The sequence below is a fragment of the Tyto alba genome, unplaced genomic scaffold, assembly GCF_018691265.1.
Source record: "Tyto alba isolate M040663 unplaced genomic scaffold, T.alba_DEE_v4.0 Super-Scaffold_20000042, whole genome shotgun sequence".
In the NCBI taxonomy this organism is placed as follows: Eukaryota; Metazoa; Chordata; class Aves; order Strigiformes; family Tytonidae; genus Tyto; species Tyto alba.
The window spans coordinates 10,939,864-10,967,617 of record NW_024881293.1 but is presented as its reverse complement, the minus strand read 5'-3'; the positions used below and the strand labels follow the sequence as shown (position 1 = coordinate 10,967,617).

At 64.5% G+C, this 27,754-nt stretch overlaps 4 protein-coding genes across 8 annotated transcripts; 2 read left to right on the top strand and 2 right to left on the bottom strand.

Moving 5' to 3' along the window:
- The first annotated feature begins 273 nt into the window (after positions 1-273).
- On the top strand, positions 274-10,625 carry ABHD8 (abhydrolase domain containing 8). Of its 3 annotated transcripts, XM_032987550.2 has the most exons (6): positions 274-403; positions 645-780; positions 6,274-7,051; positions 7,678-7,848; positions 8,008-8,224; positions 8,349-10,625. In XM_032987550.2, the coding sequence occupies exons 3-6, from the start codon at positions 6,282-6,284 to the stop codon at positions 8,496-8,498; spliced, it is 1,308 nt and encodes a 435-aa protein (XP_032843441.1). In that variant the 5' UTR covers positions 274-403; positions 645-780; positions 6,274-6,281; the 3' UTR covers positions 8,499-10,625. The 3 variants fall into 3 exon arrangements, with proteins under 3 accessions (XP_032843441.1, XP_032843440.1, XP_032843439.1); XM_032987549.2 differs by lacking the exon at positions 645-780; XM_032987548.2 differs by lacking the exon at positions 645-780 and having other exon boundaries at positions 274-608.
- On the bottom strand, positions 9,923-15,529 carry ANKLE1 (ankyrin repeat and LEM domain containing 1). The gene is made up of 7 exons (XM_042794718.1): positions 15,458-15,529; positions 13,473-15,362; positions 13,206-13,368; positions 12,932-13,091; positions 12,731-12,860; positions 10,864-11,096; positions 9,923-10,711 (listed from the first exon to the last, which is right to left on the bottom strand). The coding sequence occupies exons 2-6, from the start codon at positions 14,728-14,730 to the stop codon at positions 10,924-10,926; spliced, it is 1,884 nt and encodes a 627-aa protein (XP_042650652.1). The 5' UTR covers positions 14,731-15,362; positions 15,458-15,529; the 3' UTR covers positions 9,923-10,711; positions 10,864-10,923.
- A 2,549-nt stretch (positions 15,530-18,078) lies between these two features.
- BABAM1 (BRISC and BRCA1 A complex member 1) lies at positions 18,079-21,442 on the bottom strand. Of its 3 annotated transcripts, none has more exons than XM_042794719.1 (9): positions 21,401-21,442; positions 20,162-20,483; positions 19,969-20,027; positions 19,723-19,843; positions 19,570-19,648; positions 19,117-19,141; positions 18,696-18,825; positions 18,490-18,576; positions 18,079-18,408 (listed from the first exon to the last, which is right to left on the bottom strand). In XM_042794719.1, exons 2-9 carry the CDS (start codon positions 20,453-20,455, stop codon positions 18,208-18,210), a joined length of 996 nt encoding a protein of 331 aa, XP_042650653.1. In that variant the 5' UTR covers positions 20,456-20,483; positions 21,401-21,442; the 3' UTR covers positions 18,079-18,207. The 3 variants fall into 3 exon arrangements, with proteins under 3 accessions (XP_042650653.1, XP_042650654.1, XP_042650655.1); XM_042794720.1 differs by having other exon boundaries at positions 21,383-21,412; XM_042794721.1 differs by lacking the exon at positions 21,401-21,442 and having other exon boundaries at positions 18,490-18,573.
- A 1,114-nt stretch (positions 21,443-22,556) lies between these two features.
- LOC116958847 (Usher syndrome type-1C protein-binding protein 1-like) lies at positions 22,557-27,208 on the top strand. The gene is made up of 14 exons (XM_042794723.1): positions 22,557-22,709; positions 22,805-22,905; positions 23,224-23,351; positions 23,424-23,633; positions 23,733-23,843; positions 23,948-24,054; positions 24,167-24,307; positions 24,397-24,479; positions 24,799-24,940; positions 25,024-25,261; positions 25,411-25,602; positions 25,696-25,787; positions 25,866-25,988; positions 26,939-27,208. Exons 1-14 carry the CDS (start codon positions 22,606-22,608, stop codon positions 27,108-27,110), a joined length of 1,944 nt encoding a protein of 647 aa, XP_042650657.1. The 5' UTR covers positions 22,557-22,605; the 3' UTR covers positions 27,111-27,208.
- Positions 27,209-27,754: the final 546 nt, after the last annotated feature.

The following is a 27,754-nucleotide window of genomic DNA, read 5'->3' as shown; positions in this document are numbered from 1 at the left end:
CTGGGATCTGCACATTCATGCTTTCGGTGCACCACCACCCATGCTGAGCTCCCACATGCTCGTGGCAAATACCAGAATGGCGATGAAAAGGTAAAAAAGGAAGTCAGTAACTCATCCCACTGGAAGGGGCAAAAAAACACGGCGAGTCCTCCTGCACCCCCAGCTCCTGGCAGGCTCCCATGGGCGGGCGGTGGGGCTGTGCTGGGTCTTGCTTTGACTGGCAAGTCTCCTTGTCTGTCACACCGAGAGCCCTCCTCTTTAGGAGGGATTTAAGGGGCTTTCTATGGCTATAGACTACAAGGACAAACAGCACCCCCAAACCCCAGAGCTCAGTTATGAAGCTGCTCATGGGGAGAAGATGGAAGGAGAGATTTCGGTCTAAAGCAGATGAGCTGAGCTGAAGGTATTGCTCCATCCTTCTCACCAGACAGGCAAAAAAATGTAATCGGAGGAGCTGAAAAGCTGAGCAGCCTGCCAGCACTGGCACCCTGCATCCTGCACAGGCTCCCACCGCCTCGGGCATCTTTTCCTCTCCCCCTTTGCCTCCTGCAAGATTTAAGCCTTTCATTTGCAACCTCGACTCCTGACAATCCCTGTCAATAAATGAGGTGAGCATCCTCTTCTGTCTCTCTCTCTTTGTGCAGAGGACTCGGAGCACAAGCCGTGATGTAGGGCATGCGCTGAAGCAGAGGGGAGGAAGGTGTTCTGCACAGGGAGCAAAATGGCCAAAAGATGTTTTTTTTCGAAGCTGACAACGGGAAGGGATTTGAGAGACATTAGGTAGGATTGCAGGGAGAGAAGGGGAGAGAGTAACCTTGCAGCAGCCTGGCATTGCTTGCGCTTAAATAACTCTGTTATATTCAGCATGCTTTGAGCACGGGGGTTATAAAAAGCTGCCCAGTGATAAAACTTAAGGGACGGCTTCTGTTGTGATGCAATTGCAGTAAATGATTGCTGGCTCTGACCGAAGACTTGCTGTTGCTATGTGCGTGTCAAATCTGCTTGGATTTTCAGTTGGAGATCGAGGGGGCACCTGCACGCATCGCTGCCCAGCGGAGGGGGCAGGGTTTTCTTCTTCTCCTGCCTCCTTGCAATGGTTTCTTCCAGCTCGCTGCTGGAGGATGTTTGCTGCCGGAGGAATCCAACCGGCATTTTTTTGCGGCTATGCGGTGGGACCGGGGGGTGATCCCCCTTGGAAATGCAGGAGATTTGGGAAACGGAGGCGGGTTAAGCGGGATTTCGGTCGCAGAGGTCAGGCACAGGTTACTCTGCTGTGCATTGCATAATCTTTTGTTTCTCAAGGTCTTCTTCCTTCCTAAAGAGAGACGTGTGGCAGGCAGCCAGCTGCGGCTCCAGGCTGCCATACGTCTTGCAGACGCTCTGCTTTCCCTGCCATGCCGTTTCTTGACTGAATGCAATTTGTCTGCGTCCTGCAGGCCCTCGGCAAAGTCCTGGGGACCGGTCCTCCCCCTCCTGGGAGGCTGCATCCCTGCCTGTGCTGAGGATTCCAGGGCTGCCTCTTTGCTTTTCTATTTGCAGGACTGATAAAGCCTTCCTGACTACTTACTCCTAAGCTGCTATAATTGTACGAGGACAGGGAAGCCAGGCGTAACAGAATAAATCCAGGTGCTTGCCACCAGCTGAAGTGGCTTTTTCACATTCCCCCAGAGGGAAGTTTACTTTGCAGGACCAAGACTGAGTGGCATAAACATTTTCTTGCGTGTTATCTGAGATCGGTGCTTAAACAGACATTCTCTTTATGTGTTTCTTGATGCTGCAGTTTCTCCACTTTGCAGAGAGTGAATGACTGGGGGAGGCTGGGAAGAGCATAATAGTATTTGCCCATTCCTCAGGAGTGTCGTGTGTCATCATTAATACTCGTGAGCCCCGGAGGGAAGGGATTAGAGCTGAACAAATTATTATGGCAGGTCAGATTCTGGCGGCAGCACATCTCACGCTCCTCTCTGGCATCTCTCCTCAGAGGATTTGCAAGGAATTAGCAGATATCAAGTCCCTGCTACTCCCTGCGAGGGCCCAGGGCTTTGTGCAGGAAGGAGGACGGAGGTGCTGAGCGGGGATGGGACTGGCTGGGTTATGGAGAGGTTTGTGGCCATTGGCTCCGGCGCTGACTCCTGCTCATGCTGTCCCTGCGGTAAACGATGCTTTCGGCTCGCTTATTGGGGCCAAATGTTTACCAGGACTTCTCTCAGCAGGGCCCTGGGGGCTGCCATGGAGAAATGCTCCTGCCCATAATTCAAGGTCTCCCCAGTGGGGATGGGACAGGAGGAGGAGATTTTTGTCATTCCCAGCACCCTGGATGTTCGGGCCATTGGCCGTCCCCAGCGCTGTGTGCAGGGACCCAGCAGGGACAGAACCACTGTGGGACAAGGCTGTTTGGGGCAGGGCAGACCAGGGGTGGCAAGGGAAGAGCCAGCTGGGCCCGTGACATGCTGTCACATCCCTGGGGTGGACGTGGTGTGAGCACTGCCCTGATACACCCCCCCACAGGCTGTATGTCAGCCCCACAGACTCCGTGTCAGCCCTGCATGGCTGCTGCCTGTCACATTGCCCTATCAGACTTTCCACCCTCCACCCTGCCACGTTGCATCTCATCCCATTTTTCTCCAGCTGTGACATGGTGCCATCAAGCTGTATAAAATACGAGGCGCTGCAGCCTGAAGTAGGTCAGTAAGTTGTTTTTCCCCAGCCGGGTTATTCACTGCGGCGACAGGGAGGGTGAAGCCGGAGAACCCCGCATGGGTGCTCTGGGATTGGGTTTGGACCTGAGCAATAAATCATCCTCCTGGGATTAACCCCCAGCATCCCTCCAGCATCCCCTCTCTGCTGGGAGCAGTTTCCTGGGGACAGCTATGATTTTTGAGGGGACATCGGGACATGAGTATCAGCTCGGGGCGATGCTGTCCGCCTTGCCAAGCCTGCGCCGCGTCCTCAGCTTCGTGGGACACGGGGGCCGGCGGCAGGTTCGCACTGTGCCTGACTCATTGTTGTGCCTGGCCTTATGTAACCAGTGCCGAAATCTCGCTCTCTGCCGGGGGTGGTGATGGAAGGTAGCTGGGATATTGGGGGGGGGGGGGGGGGGGGGGGGCTGAAAGCAGCTCATCGCCATGGTTACCAGCATCTTTGCAAAGTTCTTCGCATCCATCTGGTTTCGTTTTTCAGCCCTTTTCATCTCGCGGAGGGAACATCCCTTGATGTTTCTGGCTGCATCCGCCGCAGCAGACGGCGTGGTGGGTTAGAGGAGGTGTGTGGGAGGTGGGAGACGGGCACACTCTGCCTCCCTGAGCCCCCGAGCCGAAGCCTGACATTGAGTTGAGTCGCTTAACCTCCTGCCCCGCCATTTCCCACTGAACGGCTCGACCGGGATGTGCTCACTGATGGGATTCGGGTGGTGTTTCCTCAGCCTGATACCCAGCAGGGACTGCCACATCCTGGACCACGAGCTCCAGCCTTGGGCGTATCTGAGCAGAGGCATCGCTGCTGAACAGCCCCTCTCCTGCAGCAGGATCCAGGCTTGTACCCAGATCCGATGAGGTGGCTGGAATCCTGAGCCTGGTCTCCTGGACCTGCCTGCAGAGCTCCTGACTACCAGAGCCTTCCAGCAAATCAATTCTGGAAATGAACAGGATGGACTAATTGAGTTAATCCTGAGAAGTTAATCAATGTCGAGGCGGTTTGGCCAGAAATCCTGTTTATAATCTATACAGACATCATTAGTACCTTCTGAAATGGAGGCACAGGGCAAAGCCAGGCTTTGTGGAAATCAGAGGCAAATTCACGTCCCGGTCCCACAGGCTGAGCCCAGGGGAACCGTACCCAGTGCAGGTGCAGGATGCGGCCTGCCATGTGGAAGTCTCACAGTCATGCTCATGGGGACTGAGAGGCTCAGGGTCTTCCCGGTTTCCCCTCTCCCCCCCAGGGTTTTTCTGCCTGCCCCATCTCTCTGTTCAGCACAACCAGCCCAGAGCGGCTTGGGGATCAAAAGCAGCTCAAGCCTGGCACCAAACTGGTGCCCGAGAGCATGGCAAGAGCAGTGGCGTGTCTGTCCCAGCGTAGAGGCAGCTGGGCATCTTCCAGTCAGGGCTCCAGGCAGGCTGGTGCCCAGCTCCTCAGCTCATCACCCATCTGGAAGCGTGGCTCAGCAGAGCACACCGGCCCCTTGCCAACCAGATCTGGATTTGGTTTCTCCTTCCCAGGGCTCTGAGAGCTCCTGCTCTTGCTCATCAGCTTGGACAGGGCCATCCCTGGAGGAGCACAGGGAGCTGTTTAGCACGGTGCTCGGCCAGGCTGCGGGGAGCAGCGGGCTGCTGGAAAGTTCTGCATCCTGCGTGGATGTGCTCATGTCCAGAAGAGAGATTGCCCATGCAAGCCCAGGCACCAAACCACAGAGAGCTGGGCCTGCCATTCCCCATGTCGAGGGGAGCCCCCGGGCTGCTCCCCAGCCAACAGCCAGGAGAAGGAGCACCCGGGACCGCCTTTGCTTCATTTCCAGTCCCTACAATTCAGCACGCGGAGCCTTACACGGGGTTTGTGGGGGAGTCAGGCCACTGTCCCCCACAGAGCTGGGTGAGAATCAAATGCTGGCTGCTGTCCCAAGAGCTGGCAGCTCTCCCCGGATAAGCTGTTCCAGCTTTGCCAAAGAAACCGTTACCCGGATTGCCTGCCTGGAGCAAACAAGCTGTTTTTTCCCAGGGAAACCCATGAGCTGTGTGTTGGGCTGAAGCTGGAGTGCCTGGGCTCCTCGCTGACCGGCAGCTCTTGGCAGAGCCCCCGGCAGCACACAGGGGCCAGGCTGGGCCTGTTGGGGTCCATGGGGTCTCTGAGGAGGATCAGTGTTCCTCAAACACAGCGAATGAGAAAAGCTGTAGAGGAGAAGGAGGCCTGTGCTCCCAGCCTGCCTCCGTCCCTCATTTTTTTTAACTAATTCTCTCTCATGCGGTTTGCCAGCAAAGCACTCATAATCCTGCCAGGTGCACTTGAAGGGGCTGTTCAGGGGGCTGCTCCTGACAGCGTCCCTGGAATTTAAGACATTAAATTCCCCCCTGGGAACACGCTTTTCCTCCTCCTCCCCTCCGCGGGGGTCGTGGTCAGTACCTGCAGCCGCCACTCGGGGGGCAGCTGGTGCAGGGACAGCCCCTCTGTGCAGCGCCCACTCCGGCTTTCTTTGCCCATCGGCATCAATAATTCACCATGTTTAGCTTCATCAATAATAAAAGAACATCAGGCTGCCAGCCAGGGGAGGCAGGGGCCTCCCCAGCCCCCCTCCGCAGCCACCCTCGGCACCGCTGGGGTGGCATTGGGGCACCAATGCCCCCGATGCCTCCGGCCTTTCCTACCTTGCATCTGTCTTTGCTCAGGTCTGGCTTCGCTCTCAGCCGGGCTCGGTGGTCCCGGTGTCCACAGCCCTCTCTCCAAGCCACCCGAGCGCATCTGGAAGGGCAAACATCAAGGCATGAGCCTTGGGAACAGCAAGAACGGTGCCACGTCCCCGCCAGCCCACGTGGTGCCAAGTGGGGATGTGGGGAGGGGGTTTCCCACACCCCCCAAGCGGGTGCTGGGTCACTGTTCCTCCATCCCAGTTCTCTTGCCATATTATTTTCAGCCTTGGTTTGCGGAGTGACTCTAATTAAAACCTTCATCTCCCATCCCTGTAATTTCCATCTCTCGCTATTTGTAGTGCGGGTTTAGACTAGAGATACATATATATATTTAATTGGTATAAATAATGCATTTCGATAGCTGAATCTTTCCTTAGCTCTGTATTTGGTGCCAGAAAGAGCATTTTCATTTTGAAGAGGCTTTTCTTTGCGTGTTCCGTCCCTTGGCCAGAGCAGATCAGGGCTGCGTGCCGTGGGACTGCGTGGGTTTGCAGCCGCTTGAGTTCATCTCTGCTGGGCCAGCGCACATCGCAGCAGCTCGGTGACAGGGACGCGTGGCCCAGACAAAGCCAGACAGGGAGTGCTGGGTCCATCTTTGTTCTGAAGCAGAAACCCATTTGCCAGCGGCTGAGGAGGGCTGTGCATTTGGGGAGCACCACGTTCACCCCCCTCAACCCATCCCCCAGGGACACATTCTGCCCTCGCTTGTGCCACTGTGGCTTTGCCCAAGACTGGCAGCAAAGTGGAGGGGGGACGGGGCTGTCCCCAGTCCCCTGTGCTGGAGCCAGGACCCCCAGAAGTCCCCGTGAGGTGCTGGAAATAGTGACTAACCCCCCTTCTCCTGCTCCCCCCCCCCCCACTTTTGCCTTCACTGCAGGGAGCATAATGCTGAACAGCATCACCGATGGGCTCCTGTGCTGCCTGATGGGCAAAACGATGAACGCCGTGGGGCCGCTGGACAGCATTGAGTCCAGCAACGGCTACAGCTTCATGGAGGTGAAACCGGGGAGAATCCTGCGGGTCAGGCACAGCGCACCCAACCGCCCGGCCCCGGAGGAGCCCGAGGGGACCCAGCCTGGGGGGCCGGAGCGGGGCACGGTGCACTGCAAGCGCAAGATCACCGTTTACCGCAACGGGCAGCTGGTGATCGAGAACCTGGGGGACGCTGTCCGCTCCGAGATCCTGCACTGCCAGAACGGTTCGGGGGAACCCAACAGCACTGTGGAGCTGGAGCTCTCTGACCCGGCCGGCCAAGCTCCTGCGCAGGGTCCCACCGGCACGCCGGGATGTGGCACGCCGGGATGCGGCACGCGGGAAGCAGCCGCTGCCCCCGGCAAGCGTCGGAAGCGTAAACCCAAGAAAGTCGTCAACATCGACTGCAAGAAGCAGATCACGAGCTGCAAAGGGACGCACAGTGACGTGGTCCTCTTCTTCATCCACGGCGTGGGCGGCTCGCTGGACATCTGGAAGGAGCAGCTGGACTTCTTTACCAAGCTGGGCTACGAAGTGGTGGCTCCCGACCTGGCCGGCCATGGTTGCAGCACGGCTCCCCAAATTGCTGCCGCGTACACCTTCTACGCGCTGGCGGAGGACATGAGGGCCGTCTTCAAGCGCTACGCGAAGAAGAGGAATATCCTGATAGGACACTCATATGGGTAAGGGACCAAGGGGTCCCAGGAGGGAAGGGATGGATTCATCCCCCCTCCCCCAGTCCTCTCCTTGGCTGTAAATGCCCAACAAATCCTGCACTGCAGGGGATGAGAAGCAGAGGAGGGCTGTGGGATTTCCCATTTTAGTTTTATCCCTCAGCTCTGATCTCCTACATCCTCTTGGTGTGTGTTCCTGGGCCCGGCTAATCCCAGAGCCCATCCTCCAGCAGGGAAGCTGGCAGAGCACAGCCTATAAATAGAGTTAACCCAAGCAAGTCAATTAGATGGCGACTAAGCAGTGCAGAGAGCAGCCCTGGGAGGAGAGGGAGCCAGAGCCAGGCTCTGAGCTGGGCAGGATTAGATCAGGATGAGGCTGATCCAGGCTGGCAGGCACCCAAGCAGGTCCTAGCACCCTGCTTTGCTCTGCACAGGAGTGAAACCCTGAGCTCAACCCCTCTGCCTGGGCTCTGCAGGGCTGAGGAGTTTGACTGGGGTTACCCTGCCCCAGAAAGGGGGAGCACGGGTCAAACAAGGGGGGTCCGGCAATGGATCTTTGGAATCTGGTTTGGGATGCAGCACCCTCCAGTGCCACAGGGTCAGGGCACGGCTCCCACGTCTTTCTCTCCTCGCAGGGTATCCTTCTGCACCTTCCTCGCCCACGAGTACCCAGACCTGGTCCATAAAGTGATCATGATCAACGGCGGGGGCCCGACGGCGCTGGAGCCCAGCCTCTGCTCCATCTTCAACATGCCCACCTGCGTGCTGCACTGCCTGTCCCCATGCCTGGCCTGGAGCTTCCTCAAGTGAGTGGCCGTCCCGGCACCGCGGCGGCTTGTCCCCAGCCAACCTGGCTTCCAGTCACCATGGGCAGGGACACCGCGTCCTGCCAGCAGCGTCCCCACCACATTCCCATCCCCACCTCCCCGGGCTAACCCTCTGCCCGTCCCGGCTCCGTCCCGCAGGGCTGGCTTCGCTCGCCAGGGTGCCAAAGAGAAGCAGTTGCTGAAGGAAGGCAACGCCTTCAACGTGTCCTCCTTCGTGCTGCGTGCCATGATGAGCGGGCAGTACTGGCCGGAGGGTGACGAGGTTTACCACGCCGAGCTGGCCGTGCCCGTGCTCCTGGTCCATGGCATGCACGACAAATTCGTCCCGGTGGAGGAAGACCAGCGAATGGCTGAGGTACGGCACCGAGTGGGGCTGGGGAGGTGGGCGAGGGCTGGGGTCTGCCTGCCGGCATGCTGTGAGGTGGGCAGAGGGGCTCGTCCTGGCACTGACACCTGCCGCTGCCACCATCTCCCTCCAGATCCTGCTCATCGCCTTCCTGAAGGTGATCGACGAGGGCAGCCACATGGTGATGATGGAGTGTCCCGAGACGGTGAACACGCTGCTCCACGAGTTCGTCCTGTGGGAGCCCGAGACGCCAGCTGGGGACGGGCAAGGGGAGAAGAAATAAAGCGGCGGGACGTGGTGACCGGGCTGCTCCGATGGGAGAGATGTTTCGGAGCAGAGAGGGCTTTGCGAGAGCGGAGGGGTGCGGCGGAGGCTGCCCTCGCCAGGAGCTTGGCCGATTTTCTTTCCCGGCCGCATCGCGGGCTGGTGGCGGAGCGCGGAGGCTCCCCCGGGCAGGGGTGTGCGAGGCCGGCAGCGGGAACACGGCAGACCTGGTCCCTGTCCCCTCGGGGACAGCGTGGCAGCCGCTGGAGCGTCTTCATCTTGTTTCTTTGTAGTAGTATTTTTCTCACGCAGCGACACCCCCCCACCCCCCACCCCAACCCCCAGGAACAGAGAAGAGGCGGCTGCGGGGAGACTGGTCCCACCTGCAGCAAACTGGGAGGAACTTGGAGGGGTTCCTCCAGGGAGAGCGTGTCAGCTCCAGCATCATCGCAGCCAGGGCCGGAGGAGCTGAGCTGGGATTGCTTTATGGCCTCAGCAGCAGGATTTGCCTGTCTGAGCCCCACAGCACCTCGCTCGAGCCATCTGTGGGGCTGGGAGGATGGGACCACTGTTATTGTTGCTGCCTGGTGCTGGAGAGGGTCTGCCTGCACAGCTCATCTCTGCCTGGCCAGGAGATGAGGATGAGGAGGTGACCTGCTCCCGCGGGCACAGCCAGAAGGACCGTCAGCTCCCCCCTCATGGTGGGACTGGCATGGCTATGGTGGGGGAAGACAACGCCAAACCTGAGCTCTCCCGTGGTCCCCCAGTGCCACCATCCCTGCAGTCACATCCCCACCCACCATCGCTTTAGGTTGGCTTCTGCAGAGCCCTCTGCTTCCCTCCTGCTGCCGCATCCTCCAGATGCTCAGAGCCATCGCCACCGTGCAGCGACTCCCGCAGCCTCTCGTCCGCTCGCCTTTCCCAGCTTCCAGCTCCCTCCATGACTCCGGGACCCACCACCCGCTCCCGGACCACGTGTCCGTTGGGATCACACCCGTCCCTCATGCACCGGGGGACCAGCAATTCACCGTCCCGTTGCCGCTGCGTCCGTCCTTGCTGATGACTCCCAGATGGATCCAAGGGGTCTCGGAGCAACACGGGAACAACGAAGCAAATTGCGACTGTTTGATCGCAACGGACCACAGCTTGTTACCTGCTGACACCGTTCTGTACATAACCCACTGGGTCCCACCATCTCCCCTCTGTGCTTCACATCCCGCTGCCAGGAGCCAGGCAGGACCGAGAAGGTACATGAGAAGTGTCGAGCGGGGACCTGGGCACCATCGCGGGGTCCAGGGGCTCCCGAGCGAGCCGGGAGGATGCTGTGTTCGAAGGATGGCCCCAACCTCCCCACTACCCCAAAGAGCGGAGCCACTCCCTGCTTCCTGGTTTGTTTCTCTGTTTCCCCCCATCTAAACCAAAGAAACCACCAGTCCCATGGAAACCTCGCCCTTGTCCCATGTCCCACCCAGCTCCCACCTCGCCCCAAACGGGGCTGGCACCTCAACAAGACACCCCAAGTTGGCTCGAGGAGTCCCTGGCTGGGCAGGGCTGCTCTAACTGGAGCTGGCACCCACCCTCCATGCTCCTTCCCTGAGGCTGAGCCCACCTTTCCCCCCCAAAGTGAGCAATGTAGAAGAGGGAGGGTCCTTCAGAGCTGGCCCCAGCGTGGCGGGGACCTCATGTGATGAATGTCCTCCCCAGGTGGCCCCCGCTCCGTCCCAGCACCGGGGCAGAGCTGCCCCTCTGCCAGCGCCCGCCCCTGCCCGCTGCTGCCACAACCTGTCTCATAATGAGAATTTTAACGACCCTGGGTTCAGATCGTTCCCCTGCAACACTTCTCCCACCCCATCCTGGCCAGGAACTTCCCGCAGCATGGTTGGGGTCTGCAAAGAAAGTACCAAGAAATTCCACCGTACCCCAAAAATCACAGCTCTGCCCCCGCCGTGACCCACCCCCCGCAGCCGGCTTCGGGTGCCTGGCTGTGGGCCACAGCTCTTCAACCTCTGTTTGCCACGGAGTCTGTGCCGCTTGTACCCACATCGCTTGTGCTAAGGCCAAGGCAAACTGCTCACCATAACCCCCGCTGCTGAGCCACGTGCCGTGTTAGTGCCATTTCATACAGTAAAGCCGTGTTATATTCTCAGCCGCGTCCTACTTGATGATGGGGAGAGACGCGCTGGGGCACGGGGTCTGTCCCAGGAGCACGGCAGAGCCAGAAATCACACGCACCTTGGATTTCGTACCAAAAAAAAAAAAAAAAAAAAGAAAAAAGAAAAGAAAAGACCTTCAGTGATTTATTTATCACCCTTTAAGGAAATAGAAAAATAGAAAAATCCTCGCCAGTGTTCACGACATAAAATCCACACCCAAAGGACAGCCACCTTCTCAGCCAGGGCAGAGGGGAGGTGCAGGAGTGGGTGCCCCCCAGCACTCCAGGGTGCTCAGCGCCCGTTCGGGATGTCTGCAGGCCGGAGCTGCCGCTCGCCCTCGGCCAGGAAGATGCGCATGGCCCTGTGCAGCATGTGGACGCCCAGGCGCCGGCGCCGCTCCGCCGGCCAGCTTGCTGCCACACCGTAGCAGTTCCCCTTCCGCTGGTTGGTGATGGTCTGCAGCCCTGCAGGGATGGGGTCAGCACCTGCAAACCCCAGCCCCCTGCTCCCCATCAGCACCCACAAACCCCAGCCCCCTGCTCCCCATCAGCACCCACAAACCCCAGCACCCTGCTCCCCATCAGCACCCACAAACCCTGGCCCCTGCTCCCCATCAGCACCCACAAACCCCAGCCCCCTGCTCCCCGTCAGCACCCACAAACCCTGACCCCTGCTCCCCATCAGCACCCACAAACCCTGGGCCCTGCTCCCCATCAGCACCTACAAGCCTTGAAACTGGGACCCCCTGCTCCCCATCAGCACCCACAAACCCCAGCACCCTGCTCCCCATCAGCACCCACAAACCCTGGCCCCTGCTCCCCATCAGCACCCACAAACCCTGGGCCCTGCTCCCCATCAGCACCTACAAGCCTTGAAACTGGGACCCCCTGCTCCCCATCAGCACCCACAAACCCTGGCCCCTGCTCCCCATCAGCATCCACAAACCCCAGCCCCCTGCTCCCCGTCAGCACCCACAAACCCCAGCCCCCTGCTCCCCATCAGCACCCACAAACCCCAGCACCCTGCTCCCCATCAGCACCCACAAACCCTGGCCCCTGCTCCCCATCAGCACCCACAAACCCCAGCCCCCTGCTCCCCGTCAGCACCCACAAACCCTGACCCCTGCTCCCCATCAGCACCCACAAACCCTGGGCCCTGCTCCCCATCAGCACCTACAAGCCTTGAAACTGGGACCCCCTGCTCCCCATCAGCACCCACAAACCCTGAAACTCTGACCCCCTGCTCCCCGTCAGCACTCACAGCTCTGCAGGGACAGGGTCAGCACCCACAAACCCTGGCCCCTGCTCCCCATCAGCACCCACAAACCCTGGGCCCTGCTCCCCATCGGCACCCACAAACCCTGGGCCCTGCTCCCCATCAGCACCCACAAACCCCAGCTCCCTGCTCCCCATCAGCACCCACAAACCCCAGCCCCCTGCTCCCCGTCAGCACCCACAAACCCCAGCACCCTGCTCCCCATCAGCACCCACAAACCCCAGCCCCCTGCTCCCCGTCAGCACCCACAAACCCTGGCCCCTGCTCCCCATCAGCACCCACAAACCCCAGCCCCCTGCTCCCCGTCAGCACCCACAAACCCTGACCCCTGCTCCCCATCAGCACCCACAAACCCTGGGCCCTGCTCCCCGTCAGCACCTACAAGCCTTGAAACTGGGACCCCCTGCTCCCCATCAGCACCCACAAACCCTGAAACTCTGACCCCCTGCTCCCCGTCAGCACTCACAGCTCTGCAGGGACAGGGTCAGCACCCACAAACCCTGACCCCTGCTCCCCATCGGCACCCACAAACCCCAGCACACTGCTCACCATCAGCACCCACAGCCCTGCAGGGACGGAGGCAGCCTTGTGCCCCCCACCAGCACCCACTCCCAGGCAGCTTTTCCCACAGGAGCAGGAACTTTAGGGAATTGTGTCCAGACCCTTGACTGGCAACCAGGGACCCCAAAGTCCCCCCGTACCCCAGGATGGGCTGCACCCCCTCTGTGTCCCCATGGGGTGGGAGAGACGGATACAGGGAGTGGGTGCTGGGAGCTGTGGCGGGGGGGTTGGGGCAGCACCGTCTCCCCCCGTCCCCGCTCACCCAGAGCCTCCACGAGACATCCCTCCCGCGTGTAAGCCTCCGCCGGGACGCTGCCCTGGAAGCAGTGCACCGAGACGACACCCTCCCCGCTCGCCCAGATCTCCAGGATGCGCCGCACCTTGGGGCAGCCCTATGGGACAGCAGGCACTGTCACCATGGCCCCGAGCCACCCACCCCCCCACACCCACCCACCCATCCCACCTTCTGCGTCCCGGCGCGGTGCTGGCTCAGCGCTTCAGCGAGGTGGCAGTAGGGCCGGGCACGTGTCCCTTTGCCCACGTAGAAGATGGCTTCAACGAAGATCCTGAAGCACTCAGCCGGGCTCAGGAGGTGGGAGCGGAGCGGCAGGTTCTGGGTGGTCCTGGGGGTGCAAACCCTCAGTTTCGGGGCTTGATCTCAGGGATCCCGCACTCGGACCCCCCCGCACATCCCCCCCCCAGCACCAGGGACATGCGGGGCAGCGGCATTGCCCTACCTGGGGTCAAGGAGGAGGTAGTTGAAGCTGGACTTGACCAGCCCTTCCCGCCAGCGCCGGCTCCGGTCGGGACGGTCAAACTGCAGAGCCAGCGCCAGCTCGTCCTGGGCACAGTCGGGGACGTGGCCGGTCTGCAGCGCGGCCACCAGCTCGGGGCTGTGCCCTGGGGTGGCCGTGCCGGCATTGGGGAGCACCGTCAGCCCCATGCCGCAGGGACCAGCCAGCCCAGGTGTGGAGATTTAAGTGGGGGGCATCCCCACAACTTACCCGCCAGCCTCCCCCGGGGTCCCCTCACCAGCTCCTCCAGCCGCCGCAGGTACAACCCCCTGGTGAGCTCAGTGACAGGCCCCGGGTTGTCCCCCAGCGCCCGCAGCCGCCGGCGCAGAGCTTCATCCGAGAGGGGCCGTGGTGGCACCGTGCCTGCTCCCTTGTCCCAGACCTCGGTGTCCTCGGGGCTGGTGGTGGTCTCTGCGCCGGGTGCCCGTCCCCACTCCTCGTCCACGAGGGGATCCCTGGTGCGGTGAGTGCTGCGGCTGGCTGGGCTCCCCGGTTCCGCCGTGATGCTGCCCGGTGGCCGTGGGGCCAGGAGGTGGGTGAAGATCCCACGGGGCCGCGGTGTCCCCAAGGGCAAGGGGGACTGACATCCAGAACCATCCTCCAACTCCCTGGGGTGAGAGCTGCTGGCGGCACGGGGTGAGCCCCGAGCATCTGGTGGGGAGTCCTGGGGGTGCCCATGGTCCCCAGACACCAGCAGGAATGTGGGGCTGGAGCTGGGGGAGCTGCTGGTCCCCAGGGGCGAGCTGGGCTGGCTGGGGGCTCTGGGGAGGATCTCGGTGTCATCCAAAGAGCCTGTCCCCTCTCTGTCCCTGTCAGACACATCCTTACCCCACGGGGTGACGCAGTGCCCCAAGGTGGTGGCAGGGTCCCTGGGGACACCCTGGGGTGCCCTGAGCCTGAGGGGCCTCCGGGGCATCTCCAGCATCTGGTCAAAGAGGGAGGAGGAAGAGGAGGCATCCAGGCGCGCTGAAGAGGCTTGGAGGCGGCTCTTGGTCCTGGGGGTGACATGGCGGTACCTGGGGGGCTCCTGGCCCCACGGGGTGACATCCCCCACGGTGAGACTCGTCGGGCTGTGAAGGGGTCCTGGGGTGCAAGGTGGGGAGCCCCGGAGGCTGCACCCCCGGAGCTGCACAAGCAGCTCCCCTACATCGCCCACATCTGAGCCAGCCTTGCAGCAAAGGGCTGCCCTCCAGCCCCCCCCCAAATCCTCACCCTGCACCCGCTCTGCGTTTGGAGGGCTGGCGGGGGGAAGTTCCCAGGCAGCAGCACTGGTTGGGGAGGGGGCTTTGCTCAGCTCCAGCCCCCCCACTGCCCTGGGCTGGGGGGAGCGGCGGTGCTGAGCCCCTGGGCACCCGCAGTCCTCGCTGGGCTCCAGGGTCTCCACAGCGCTGACAAAGCACTCGCTGGCACCGCTGCTGTCCCCAAGGCTGCTGCGGTCCCAGCCCCCGGCCCCCACCTCCAGCACCATCGTCCCCAGGTCGGGGACAGCAGGAGCGGCAATGCCCAGCCCTGCCCAGCCCACCGCCGGTCCCCGGGGGACACCGGGACGGTGCTGAGCTGCAGCACCCGGGATGTCACCGTCCCTGGGGGTCCGGCGTGTCACGGAGCAGCCGCTCAGGCCACGGCAGAGCAGGGGAGCTCCGGGGGATGCCTGGTGTCCCCCCAGAACCCTGCTGCAACGCTGGGGGGAGCTCAGGGACCCAGTGGGACCAAACTCCCACTGGGGAGAGGGACCAGGGCTGTCCCCAACACTGGGTTTGAGGGGACCCCCTCTTTTTCCCTTCCCTATCTGGCTCTGGGGTCCCTCCCCAAGCTCATCCCTGGCCAAGAGCAGCGTGCTGGAGGCGAGGGGCTGCGGGGGGAGAGCTGAGCCCCCAGGGATGGGGATGGAGAGGGACGAGGGGTCTGGGGGACAGCGCAGCCAGAGCGGAGGCTCCCCCAAAATGTAGCAGCCCCCCAGGTCCGGCTCCTCCAGCTGCGACCTGCGGGTGCTGCTGAGGGGTCCGGCCTCCCAGTTGTCCTCGAGGAGCCCGGAGGAGACGCTGCCATCAGTGCCATCCTCGGTCAGGAAGGACAGGGACCGCCGGGGCCCCCTTGGCCCTGGGGACAGAGATGGGGGTCAGCATCTGGGGGGGGGGGGGGCGGGGGGTTGGATCCCCCGCCCCGGGTGAGGGGGCACCCCGGGGACCTCTCACCCTCCACAGGGAGCCGGCCCCAGGCGCACTGCGCGTTGCTCTGCTCCAGCACCAGCTCGATGGCTCGTCTCCCAGCCTGCAGGGAACACACACACACACCCCCGCTGTCACCCCCACCAGGGCCACCACGGGGTGACACTGGGCTACTGTGGGGTGACACAGCCCCACCAGGGCCAGGCGGATCCCCGTTGCTCCCCCCATCCCACCAATGATGGGGGTCCCAGCGCAGGCAGCAACCCCCCAAAGCGCTGTGTGTCTCCCCCCCTCCTTGTCCCCAAAGCTGTCCCCGCTGACCAGGTCTCAGGGCTCTGGGTCCCCCCGTCCCTTCAGCAGGAGCTCAAGGAGCCCACAGCACCCCCGGGATGGCGTCAGCTCCTCGATGAGCCTGGGTTGGGGGGGGGGGGTTGGGGTTAGGGAGGGGGTGTCGCAGGGCTTCACCCCGAGCCCACCCTGCACCCCCAGCAGGTGACCCCACAGTTCAGAGTCATGGCCATGCCCTTGGGGTCACGAGTGTCACAGCCAACTGCAGCAGCACTGGGGACACACACACACACACAGGGGTCTCCCCCGCAGCCCCTCCACTGACAGGGGCCAGACAGATGGGGGGGGGGGGACACCCCCTTCCACGGCTGCGGTGGGGGCGTGTCAGCTGCCCCAGGGTCACTCCTGTATCCCCCGCTCCGTGCAATGCGCCCAACACCCCCCCACCACCACCCCGCCGGTCCCTGCAGGGTCCCCCAGCACCGTGAATGCTGCCCCGCCCCCGCCGGGGGTAGCGCAGGCGGGGATACCCCTCCGCAACCCCCCAACCCCCCCCCCACACCCCGAGGTTCAGCACATGCAACGCGCCCCCTCGCCCGGTGCAAGGCCGGTATTGCAGAGCCCCCGCCCTTGCAAAGCCCCTCCCGCACCCGTGCGAGGTCGTGTGTCCTTGTCGCCCCCCCCCGGTGCAATATCCCCAATGTCCCCATTTCCCTCCCCCCCCCCCCCCCCTATGCAATGTCCCCAATCTCCCCTTCCCCCCCCCCCCCGGTGCAATAGCCCCAATATCCCCATTCCCCTCCCCCCCTATGCAATGTCCCCAATCTCCCCCTTTCCACCCCCCCCCCCCCGGTGCAATACCCCCAATGTCCCCGTTTCCCCTCCCCGCGGTGTCCCCTTACGGCTCGCGCCACCCCGCGCCCCTCCTGCCGCCCTGCGCATGCGCGCGGCGCCGCGCCCGTTCGAAACCCCCGCGCAGCACCGCCGCCCCGCCGCTTATTGGCCGGCGAGGCGGCCAATAGGAGCCGGTCGAGGGAAGCCACGCCCACCCCCCCTCCGCCAGATGGGGATGACGCTCGAGGGGCGGGGCCAAAGCGCCCCGCGCCCCACAGCGCCCCCTAGTGCCCTGCGCCGCCACTGCCCAGCGCCCCCCAGTAACCGCACCAGCGCTCCCAGTGCTCCCAGTGCCCTGCGCCAGCACCACCCCGTAACTGCACCAGTGCCCCCCAGTAACTGCACCAGTGCCCCCCAGTAACTGCACCAGCACCACCCCGTAACTGCACCAGCACCGTCCTGCGCCAGCTCCACCCAGTGCCCCCCAGTAACTGCACCAGTGCCTCCCAGTGCCCTGCGCCAGCACCACCCCGTAACTGCGCCAGCACCATCCTGCGCCAGCTCCACCCAGTGCTCCCCAGTAACTGCACCAGTGCTCCCAGTGCCTCCCAGTGCCCTGCACCAGCACCACCCGGTAACTGCGCCAGCACCACCCCGTAACTGCACCAGCACCACCCTGTAACTGCACCAGTGCCCCCCAGTAACTGCACCAGTGCCCCCCAGTAACTGCACCAGCACCACCCCGTAACTGCACCAGCACCACCCCGTAACTGCACCAGCACCATCCTGCGCCAGCTCCACCCAGTGCCCCCCAGTAACTGCACCAGTGCCTCCCAGTGCCCTGCACCAGTGCCCCCCAGTAACTGCACCAGTGCTCCCAGTGCCCTGCGCCAGCACCACCCCGTAACTGCGCCAGCACCACCCCGTAACTGCACCAGTGCCCCCCAGTAACTGCGCCAGCACCACCCCGTAACTGCACCAGCACCATCCTGCGCCAGCTCCACCCAGGGCCTCCCAGTAACTGCACCAGTGCCTCCCAGTGCCCTGCACCAGTGCCCCCCAGTAACTGCACCAGTGCTCCCAGTGCCTCCCAGTGCCCTGCACCAGCACCACCCGGTAACTGCGCCAGCACCACCCCGTAACTGCACCAGCACCATCCTGCGCCAGCTCCACCCAGTGCCCCCCAGTAACTGCACCAGTGCTCCCAGTTCCCTGCACCAGCACCACCCAGCACATCCCAACAACTGCAACCAGCCCCACCCAGCGCCTTGCACCTGCACTGCCCAGTGCCTCCCAGCACCTTCCATCAGGGCTCCCAGAGCCCTGCACCAGCCCCACCCGGCGCCTCCCAGTACCCTGCACCCCCACTGTTAATGGCAAAAGCCCCCCGGGGTCCCCACGCCAGCACACAGGACCCCTCATCCCCATGGCAGGGTGGCAGGATGGGGCAGGGGGAACACAGAAAAGTGACACCACCACCCCCGCCCCCCCAGTTTGCGATCCCACAGCATCAGCACGACACCCACTCAGGAACAAACCTCTCTTTCCCCCACCTCCGGTAACACTGCACACCGCTGCCCTTCGCCAGCCACCCCCCCCGCCATTGGCGAGGAGGAAAACCCCCCCTTTCCCCACCCCCGCCCAGTCCCCACGGCTCAGACGGTGGCTTCGATTTCGGGGGGCTCATCCTCCCCCAGCAGGCTGTAGGCCGCGTGGGTCTGGAAGGGTCGCTGCAGCGGGTGCGCCAGCAGCTTGGCCATGCAGTTGTGCAGCTCCACCGCCGGCCCCGCCAGTGACACCTCGTACTTGTAGTTGGTGCCTTTGGTGTCCAGGCTGCTGAAGAAGGCGTACATCTCCTGGGGGGGGACACAACACACAGGGTGACACACCCACCCACCCCCCCATTGCAATGGGGGGACACCCCAATTCGTATTTACCTTCCAGCTCATCTCGTCGTCCTTCTCCTCCGCCCCGTTGTGGATGTAAACCACGTCGAAGAAGAAGTAGGGACACTGGAGCGTCTTCTGCGGGAGAAGCCGGGAACGGCGCCGGGATGGAGCCAGAGCTGACTTCACCCGGAGAGAAGAGGGGGGACACGAGGGGTGGGGGACACAAGGAGAGGGACACACACACACACTCCTACCTTCATGTGCTCCGACATGGAGAACTGGGGCTGGCAGCCCGGGCGGCCGAACACCAGGATGGTCCGGACCACGTAGGGCGGTGGGATGGTCTGTACGTTCTCCGTCACCGGCAGCTCGATCTTCTGCTGGCTGCGCCGGCGGGGAGGGAACACACACACACAGACAGGGAGGCAGCTCAGGACCCCCCATAGGCTCAGGCTCCCCTCTCCCCACCTCGTTAAAACTTAATGAGTGTCCGCTGACAGCTCTGGGCTGGGAAAGCAGCACCCTTCCCCCCCCACCCCCCCCAACCCCAAGAAGCTCTTTGGGTTAAAGCTGCGCGGCGTTTTTACAGCAAAGCAGAAAATTCGTAGTGAGATGGGAGCTGTGAACCACCCCCCCCCCTCAGCAGCCCCTGTCCCCCCCCTCACCCGTACTCACATCAGGTTGAAGAGTCCCTCCAGATCTGCAGCCCCAGGTAAGGACCGATCCTGGCACCCAGACGCCTGCCCACCCCCCAGGGACGTCCTGCACCCAGACCCACACTGGGGCACCCAGGGAGATCCCGTGGAGGGAGGAGACGGCACTGGGCACTGCGGAGGGACCAGGGTGAGGAGGAAACACCAATAAATGTGTGTTTGGTGGGTTGTCAGGGGGCTTGGTTCAACCCTCCAGCCTCAAACACTGACGCTCTGTGCTGCGGCCGGCTCGGCTGTGCCGGGGTTGCCAGTGAGGCCACAGAGCTGCTGCCACCCGCAGACAACAGGCTTGAAGGGTCCCCACTTTGCCTTGAGGGACCCTGTTTGCACCCAAGGGACCCCTCGTTTGCACCCAAGGGACTCCTCGGGGTCCCGGCCCCCCCCCCCAACCCCAGCCCCACAGGCGGTGGGATACTGAATGACTTGCAGACGACGGTCTCCAGGTCGTAGAGGCAGCTGCAGACCTCGCGGGGGTCCGAGGTGAACCCTGAGAGCTGAGAGGGGTGGGGGTGAGGGGGGGGCTGGGCTCCGTGCCCCCCCCCTCTCATCCCCTGTCCCCACCACTCACCCACGTGGCGTCGTTGTTCACCACCACCAGCGCGAACTCGTGGCACTTGTCGATCTTGTGCTTCGTCCTCACGAACATCTCGATCATCTTCTGGGAGATGTTCAGCGCGTTGGTCTTGGATCTGCCGCGGGGGACGGAGCTCAGCGGGGACCAGCGTGTGTGTCCCCACCCCCCCCGTGATGACAGGGACAGCAAAGCCAGGGTCCCCAGGGCCAGCCCACCTAGGAGCAGCCCTCCAACGCTCACCCATTAAAAGATTCCAGTTTGGGCAGAGCCATCTCCTCCGCCAAGTCCAGGCAGATGATCTGTGTGGAGGGAGCCACTCCTGAGCACCCCGCAAAAACCCCTCGCAGCCCCTCACCGTGGCGTCGGGGCTGCGCCACACTTTCCCCCCCCCCCCCCCCCCCCCCCCCGCCACCCCCCCTCTCCAGACACCCACCACCTTCTCGGGGCAGTTCACCCGTGGCGTTTTGACCTGGACCTCGGCGGGGGGCGCGGGGCCGGGCCAGGCGGTGCCGTCGGGCACAGCGGTGCTTTGGGGGCTGTCGTCGGCGCTGGCCGCCTCCCCCTCCCCCTCGCTGCGGTTGCCCACGCTGGCCTGGGCGCTCAGCGCCCGGTCCTCAGCACCCTCGGGGTTTGAGCGGGTCCTGGGCCGCGGCTCCGGCGCCTTTTCCTCCTCCTCCTCGGCAGCGCTGCCCGGCTCCGACGTGTCCATCGCGCAGCCGCGCTCCATGGCGGCTCCGGGGACCGATGCCGGGTGGCTGTGGGGTGTCAGTGCTGCTGCAGCCCTGTGCCCCCCGGGGCCACCCCCCCCCCGGCTCCGTGTACCCCCTGCTTACATCCCCCCCCACCCCATGCCCTCCCCAATCTGTGCATCCCCTGCTGACGACGACCCCACTCATGCCCCCCCCACTCTGTGCACCCCCTGCTCACATCCCCCCCACCCTGCACCCCCTGTTCACATCCCCCCTGCCCCACGCCCCCTCAATCTGTGCACCCCCTGCTCACAACCCCCCACCATGCACTCCCCCAATCTGTGCACCCCCTGCTCACGCCCCCCATCCACTCTGTGCCCCTCCCCGCACCCCCTGCTCACGCCCCCTTCCACTCTGCATCCCCCCCAGTCTCTGCACCCCCTGCTCACATCCCCCCCCGCCCCCCAATCTGTGCACTCCCTGCTCATGACCCCCCCACCCTGCACCCCCCACTCACGACCCCCCCACACTCTGCTTCCCCCTCACTCTATGCACTCCCTGCCCCATACCCCTCCCCTTCGAGCCCCCCCCACCCCACGCCCCCCCCCCCGCTCTGTGCACCCCCTTGCTCATGTACACCCTGCCCCCATGCCCCCCCAATTCACATCGCCCCTGCCCCACGCCCTCCCCAATCATTACACCCCCTGCTCGCATTCCTCCCGCTCCGTGCGCCCCCTGCTCATGTACAACCTGCCCCACGCTCCCTCCACTCTGTGCACCCCCTGCTCACGTACACCCCGTCCCCCCCACACACACACTTCGTGCACCCCCTAGCTCGCACCCCCCACGCCCCCCCCCCCCCCCCCCCCCCGTTCCACGCACCCCCCGCCCCACCTTCACCCTCCGGCACCATGCACTCACTGTTCACCTACTCCCCTCCCCCCAAATCCACGCACCCCCCTCACCCCACGGCGCGCGCTCACCCTCTCCCGGCCGCGCGAGCCCCGCCCTATCCCACCCGGAAGCGACGCCGCGCAAGGTCTGCTGGGACTTGTAGTTCCCCGAGGTTCCCCCCCCCCCCCCACCGGGCACGTGGGGCCAGGAGCACCCATGCGCTCCCCCCCGCACCCCCAGCACCCATACACACCCTCCTCCACCCACGCGCCGCCCCCTGCACCCCAAATATCCATGCGCACCCCCCTGCACCATCCCTCTGCACCCCCCCGTGCACAGCCCCAGTGTTCCGAACACCCGCGCAGCACCCCTGCGCTGCCCAACTGCCCCCCTCCGCACCCTAAATACCCCTTTGCACCCCAAACACCACCCTCCAGCCCCTAAGCACCCACGCGCTGCCCACAGCACCCCTTGGGCTGGCTCCCTCCTGGCCTCGCACACCCCAGCACCCCACGCAATGCCTCCTAGCACCCCAAATGCTTGTGCACACCCCTGCGCACCTCTCCTAAATGTTCTGGGTGCCCTTCCCTTGCCTCCCCCCCCCCCCCCCCCCAAATTCCATGGGGTGCTCATGGGTGCAGAGCTGGGTGTATTCTCCTGCCTGGGTGCGAGGGAGCCCGGGTGCATGGAGAGGGGTCCAGCATGGCACGGTGGGGCACAGCAGGGAAGGATGGGGTTTTTTTGGGGGGGGAGGAGGGGGTGTCAAGCCCCCCAGGATGGCTCCACCGCCCACCCGGGGCACGGGGCAGCGCAACGGTTAAGCGCGGGAGGCTGCGCCTGCCGAGGAAGAGGAAATCTCTGCAGGAACAAGGACAGGGAAAGGCCCAGGGGCAGGGGCTGGCGGCACAACTGGGACATGCTGGGAGCTCCGGCCGTGGAACGGGGCCGAGCCGTGGGGCGTCGCGGGCAGGAGGAGGCTGCCATGGAGAGGGCAAGTGGGGTGTCCCACGGGATGGGTGCTGCCAGGGGATGGTCCCGTGTGGCCGGGGGCCTCCTCGTGCCTCTGCCCGCTTCCCCTGCCATGGCACGGGCATCTCCCGCCCCGCACTGCAAACTGGGAGGGGGAAACTACGGCCAGTGGGCCGGTGGCCAAAATTCATCCCCCCGGCCCGGTGGGTGTCAGCCCCTCGGTCCCCCGGGGTCGGCTGGAGCGGGCAGACACACCCTGCTCCCCACACAGCACCCACTGAGCGAGGAGGAGGAGGAGGAAGAGGAGGAGGAGGAGGAAGAGGAGATGGCGGGGGATGCCGAAGGCTACGAGGAGCACATCGCCGGGCTGCTGGCGACGGTGGCCCAGCTGCATCGAAGGGCCGAGCAGCTGCAGCACCGCACGAGCAGGTACCGGTGGGCGGTGGCGGTGGGGTACCGGGGGCTGTCACCACCTGTGTGTGTGCCCCCCCACCCGCCCATCTCTGGTCTTCGTCACCCCACAGGGAGGATGAGGAGGGCTGGGAGGGCATCGCCAGCCTCCCCGCTGCCAGCCCACAGCCCCAGCACCTCGACAGCACGCTCCACACCGCTGCTGCTCAGGAAGGTGAGTGCACTGTGCCGAGCTGTGCCGAGCTCTGCTGAGCTGTGCCAAGCTGTATTGAGCTGTGCCAAGCTGTGCCGTACTGAGCTGTACCGAGTTGTACTGAGCTGTGCCATGCCCTGCTAAGCTGAATCCAAGCCATGCTGAGCTGAGCCGTGCTGTACCAAGCTGTGCTGCGCTGTGCTGAGCAATGCTGAGCTGTGCCATACCGAGCTATACCGAGCCGTGCCGTACCGAGCTGCACTAAACTGTGCCAAGCCACGGCGAGCCGAGCTGTGCCTGCTCCAGGGACCTGACCCTGGCCACGCTCCCTCTCCCCAGCTCACAGCCCTGACCTCTTCACCGACCTGCAGCACGCCGTGAGCTCGCTGGAACGCGCTGTTTTCTCCCGGCACCGGCAAGCACCAGCGCAACCCATGCCGGGCGAGGAGTGGGCACGGGCGGCCAAGGTGAGCCGCAGCGGCACCGTCAGCCCCGGCACCAAGGGGATGGACGCCGGCTGATGGGTCCCATATCCCCAGAGCCTGGAGGAGCTAAACCGGGCACCAGGCTGGACCGGGAGGGCGATGCACCGGGACCCAGAGGAGGGAGCGGGCACGGGGCTGCCAGCAGAGGAGGCGGCGAGGAACGTGGCACTGCGGGCGGCCCTGGGGCGCCGGGATGAGGAGCTGAACCGGGCCACCGCCTCGCTGCGGGCGCTGCGGGGGGAGCGCGACCGACTGCAGCAGAAGGTGGGTGCTGGGGGGGGGGCGGGGTGGGCACTGCCCTGGTTCAGGGAGTCAGGGTGTCACCGGAGCTGCCCCCGGGGCTCAGCCCGGTGCTTGGCGCAGGTCCGGGAGCTACGGGATGCTCTGTCCAGGCTGGAGGAAACTGGGGGCTCTGGCAGCGACACCCCTGGGCTTAGCAGCCCCCCAGGGCAGGGGGAGCCCGGGCTGCCCCAGGTGAGTGGGGTCAGGCTGTGGCTGTGGCGTGAGGTGGGGGGGAGGGAGGGGCTCGGCAGGTGGGATCGTGCCCCGGTGCTGGGCTCTGCCTGTCCCCTCCGCAGGGCTCGCCCCAGTGCGGCAACAGTGCTGAGCCCCACAGCCCCCTCTCCCCCCAACCCTCGGAGGGTGCCAGCCAGGAGCATGAGGTGCAGGTGCAGCAGCTGCAGGGGTGAGTATCCCCCCCCTCTCAACCCCACAACCCCCCAGCTCCTGGGGACCGCTGAGCCCTCGCCGGTTTGGGGAAACTGAGGCACGGCTGCGTGGTTGCCGGCGGTGCCCAGGTACTTGGGGAGGCTGCAGGAGGTGAACCGGCGGCTGGCAGCCGCGCTGCAGGACTGCAAGAGCGATGCGGAGCGGCTCAGCATGGTGCTGGGCCAGCACGAGTCCTGCAGCACCGCCCTGCGCCTGGCCCTGCGCTGCAGGTGGGGACAGGGATGGGGGACACACACACACAAAGTTGGGGGGGGACACACACAGCCCGCAGTGCCACGCTGAACCCCTGTCCCTGCAGCGAGCGCTGCGGGGGGGCTTACGCCGCCCTCCTCGACTTGATGCGGGGAAAGATGGGCCGGGAGGATGATGATGGCCGTGGAGGTGAGTGCCAGGCTGGGGGAGTGCTGGGGAGATGATGGGGAAGATGCTGGGGGAGTTACCGGGGGGGGGGATGTTGGGGGGGTGCTGGCAGATGTCGGGGGGGATGTAGGAGGGATGCAGCAGGATGAGCAGGGAATGCTGGAGGGGTCTCAGGGGGATGTCGAGGGGATGCAGGGAGGATTTGGGGGGACGGCGAGGGGACATGGGGAAGGTGCTGGGGGGACGCTGGGCAGATGCTTACGGGTATCGGGGGGATGGAGGAAGGATGGGGGGGAACCCCAGTCCCCAGCACAGCCCCAGTGGGCACATACTGGACAAGGCCTAGGAGCAGCGGGGGAGCAGAGCCCCGGATGCAGGTGGGGGTCCAGCCCCCCACCAACGGAGGGGCCGCAGGTCCTGGGCCGAGCGGAGCCGGACGGCCAGGAGGAGAGCGGGGAGAGCGGCTCCCCGGGGCTGCAGAGGTACGGGGGGAGGACACAGGGAGGGGGGCACGATCCCGGGGCAGGGCACTGTGCCCACCCCAGCCATGTCCCCATCCCCACAGCAACCCCGCACCCCTCGGGATGGAGGAGGGGGCCCTCCGCGAGCACATCCGCCGGCTGCGCACGGAGCAGGCAGCCGTAGAGGCGTCCCTCCGCGACGCCCCGGCACCCACCAGCACCCACTGGAGCAAGGACACCCGAGCCCGGGCTGAGCAGGTGCTGCGGGATGCCAGGGCTCTCCTGCCTGGCTGGAGGCGGCCGGAGAAAGCGGAGCTGCTGCAGGACTTGGCAATGCTCAAGGTGAAATGCAGGGGGATGAAGGGATGGGGAGCAGACACCCGGCTTTCTGCAGGGTCCAGGCTTTGAACAGAGCAGCTGGGAGAAGGGCGGGGGGGTTGGGGCCGTGCCTCAGTTTCCCTTGCCCGGTGGTGACGCTGCTGCCCTGTCAGGAAGCCATGGCCGACCTGAAGACGCGGCTGCAGCTGGTGGAGAGGGAGAAGCGGGGACTGGAGCTGCTGGCAGCCGGACAGGGGCCGCGGGAGGCTGCACTGCGCCTGGTGCTCCAACATCTGGAATGGGAGCGGGATGGGGGGTCCGGACGCCTCCCCAACCCCTCCAGCAGCTCCAGCAGCAGCGAGGAGGTAAGAATCCCGCCGACATCCCCACGGGGACCCTCCGCAGGGTTGGGAGGGGGAGGTTTCCCTAAGGATGGGACCCACAGCCAGACTCTGCAGGATGCCCAAACCGGCCGGGCAGGAGCAGCGGCTCCCCAGCACCCTCAGGACCCGGAGAAGATGGGTGAAGAGCTTCTCCGCACCCTGGCCCGGTAAGAGAGCTCACCAGCGTTCCGCGGCCGTGCCACGGGGAGCCGTGGCCGGGCTGGCTGCCATGCAGGTGTCCCCAGGACCGAGGAGCTGCGTGCCCGGGTGCAGGCCCTGGTGCTGTCCCTGGAGCGGAGCAGCGCCGTCAGCCGCGCGCAGCAAGCACAGTGTGTCACCGTCACCGTGGATTTGTTCCACGCACACAGGTGGGCAGGAAGAGCAACGATCCCCACCACCACCTCCCCGGCACGCCCCAAAAACCTGGTGCCTTCCTGCATGTCCTGGATGCGCATCCCCCCCCGTGCATGCCCCAGATGCACGGTCCCTTCCTGCGCACCCCAAAAACACTCTCCCATATTGCATATCCCCGATGCGTGGGCCCTACCTGCACACCCCTAAAGCGTGGTCCCTTCTTGCACACCCCAAAAGCACGGTCCCTTCCTGCACACCCCTGATGCACAGTCCCTTTCTATACACCCCAAAACTAGAGTCACTTTGTGCACACCCCAAAACCATGGTCCCCCCCTGCCCACCCCAAACCCCCAGTCCCCTCCAGCACACCCCAAAACCATGGTCACATCTTATGCACCCCTTTATTCCCAGTCCCCTCCTGCCCACCCCAAACCCCCCAGTCCCCTCCTGCACACCCCAAAATCACAGTCCCCACCTACATACCCCAAAACCATGGTCACATCTTACACACCCCTTGATGCACAGTCCCTTCCTGCACACCCCAAACCTACAGTCCCTTTGTGCACACCCCAAAACCACGCTCCCCACCTGCCCACCCCAAACCTCCAGTCCCCTCCTGCCCACCCCAAACCCCCCAGTCCCCTCCTGCCCACCCCAAACCCCCCAGTCCCCCCCTGCACACTCCAAATCCACACTCCCCTCCTGCTCAACCCAAACCCCCCACTCCCCTCCTGCCCACCCCAAACCCCCCACTCCCCTCCTGCCCACCCCAAACCCCTGGCCGCATCTTGCAATCCCTTCCTGCACACCCCCCGATGCCCGGGTCCCTTCCTACGCACCCCAAACCCACGCTCCCTCCCCACCCCCCACCCCACGGCCCTCCTTGCCCCCTGCTTGGGTGCCCCGGGGGGGTTGGGGGGGGGGGGGGTGTTGTCCCCTGGGTGTTGAGCGTGTCCCCCCGCAGCACGCTGGCCCTGGCGTACCGGGGGGCCCGGCGGAAGCAGGCGGCTCAGCTGCGGCGCCTGGAGCTGCAGGCGGGTGCCCTGCGACGGCAGCACGCCCGGCAGGCGCAGGCGCTCGCCCGCAGCCTGCACACCCTGGAGCAGGGGACGGCCGACACCGAGACCTGCATCTAGGGGGACACCCCCACCCCCTCACGTCACCCCCCAAAGCCCCTCCCGTGCTTCGAGGCGGCTGCTGTATCCCCAGGGAGAATAAACCACTGATGCTCGTGGCTCGGCCAGCCCCCCACCACGGTTTGGGGAGCTTTGGGCTTGGGGAGGGGGTCACACAGCCAGACCCCCAGCTCGGCTTGTCCCAGTGGGGTCGGGGACAAAGGCTGCCCCCTCCCCGCCACCCCCCACTATCTCCTGGCGCAGATGAAGCCATTTCGTTATCCCTGACGTGGGATCAAAGGTGATGGCGGTGGCCGTGGCGGCCGGGGCCCATGCATATTCAGGAGGGAAGAGGAGCAGTGACCCTGCGCCGGGGGCAGCCTCGCCACGCAGGGGGGGGCCCCACCAGCAGGGCTGTGCCGGGCGGGGGGGGGGCAGGCGGGGGCTGCTGCAGGGAGCGGGGGGCTCAATCCAGCAGGCTGAATCCCAGCATGGTGGGGCACAAGGGTAGCGGGAGCTGGGCTGAGTGTGGGTCTCCGGTGGGAGGATGCACAGGGCTGTGGGGGCAGCCCAGGGCTTGGGCGCGCCATGGGGTGGAAGGGAAACTGAGGCACGGAGCTCTGGGTAGGCTGAAGCGGTGGCCTGTGTCTCCCCGGAGAGATCCT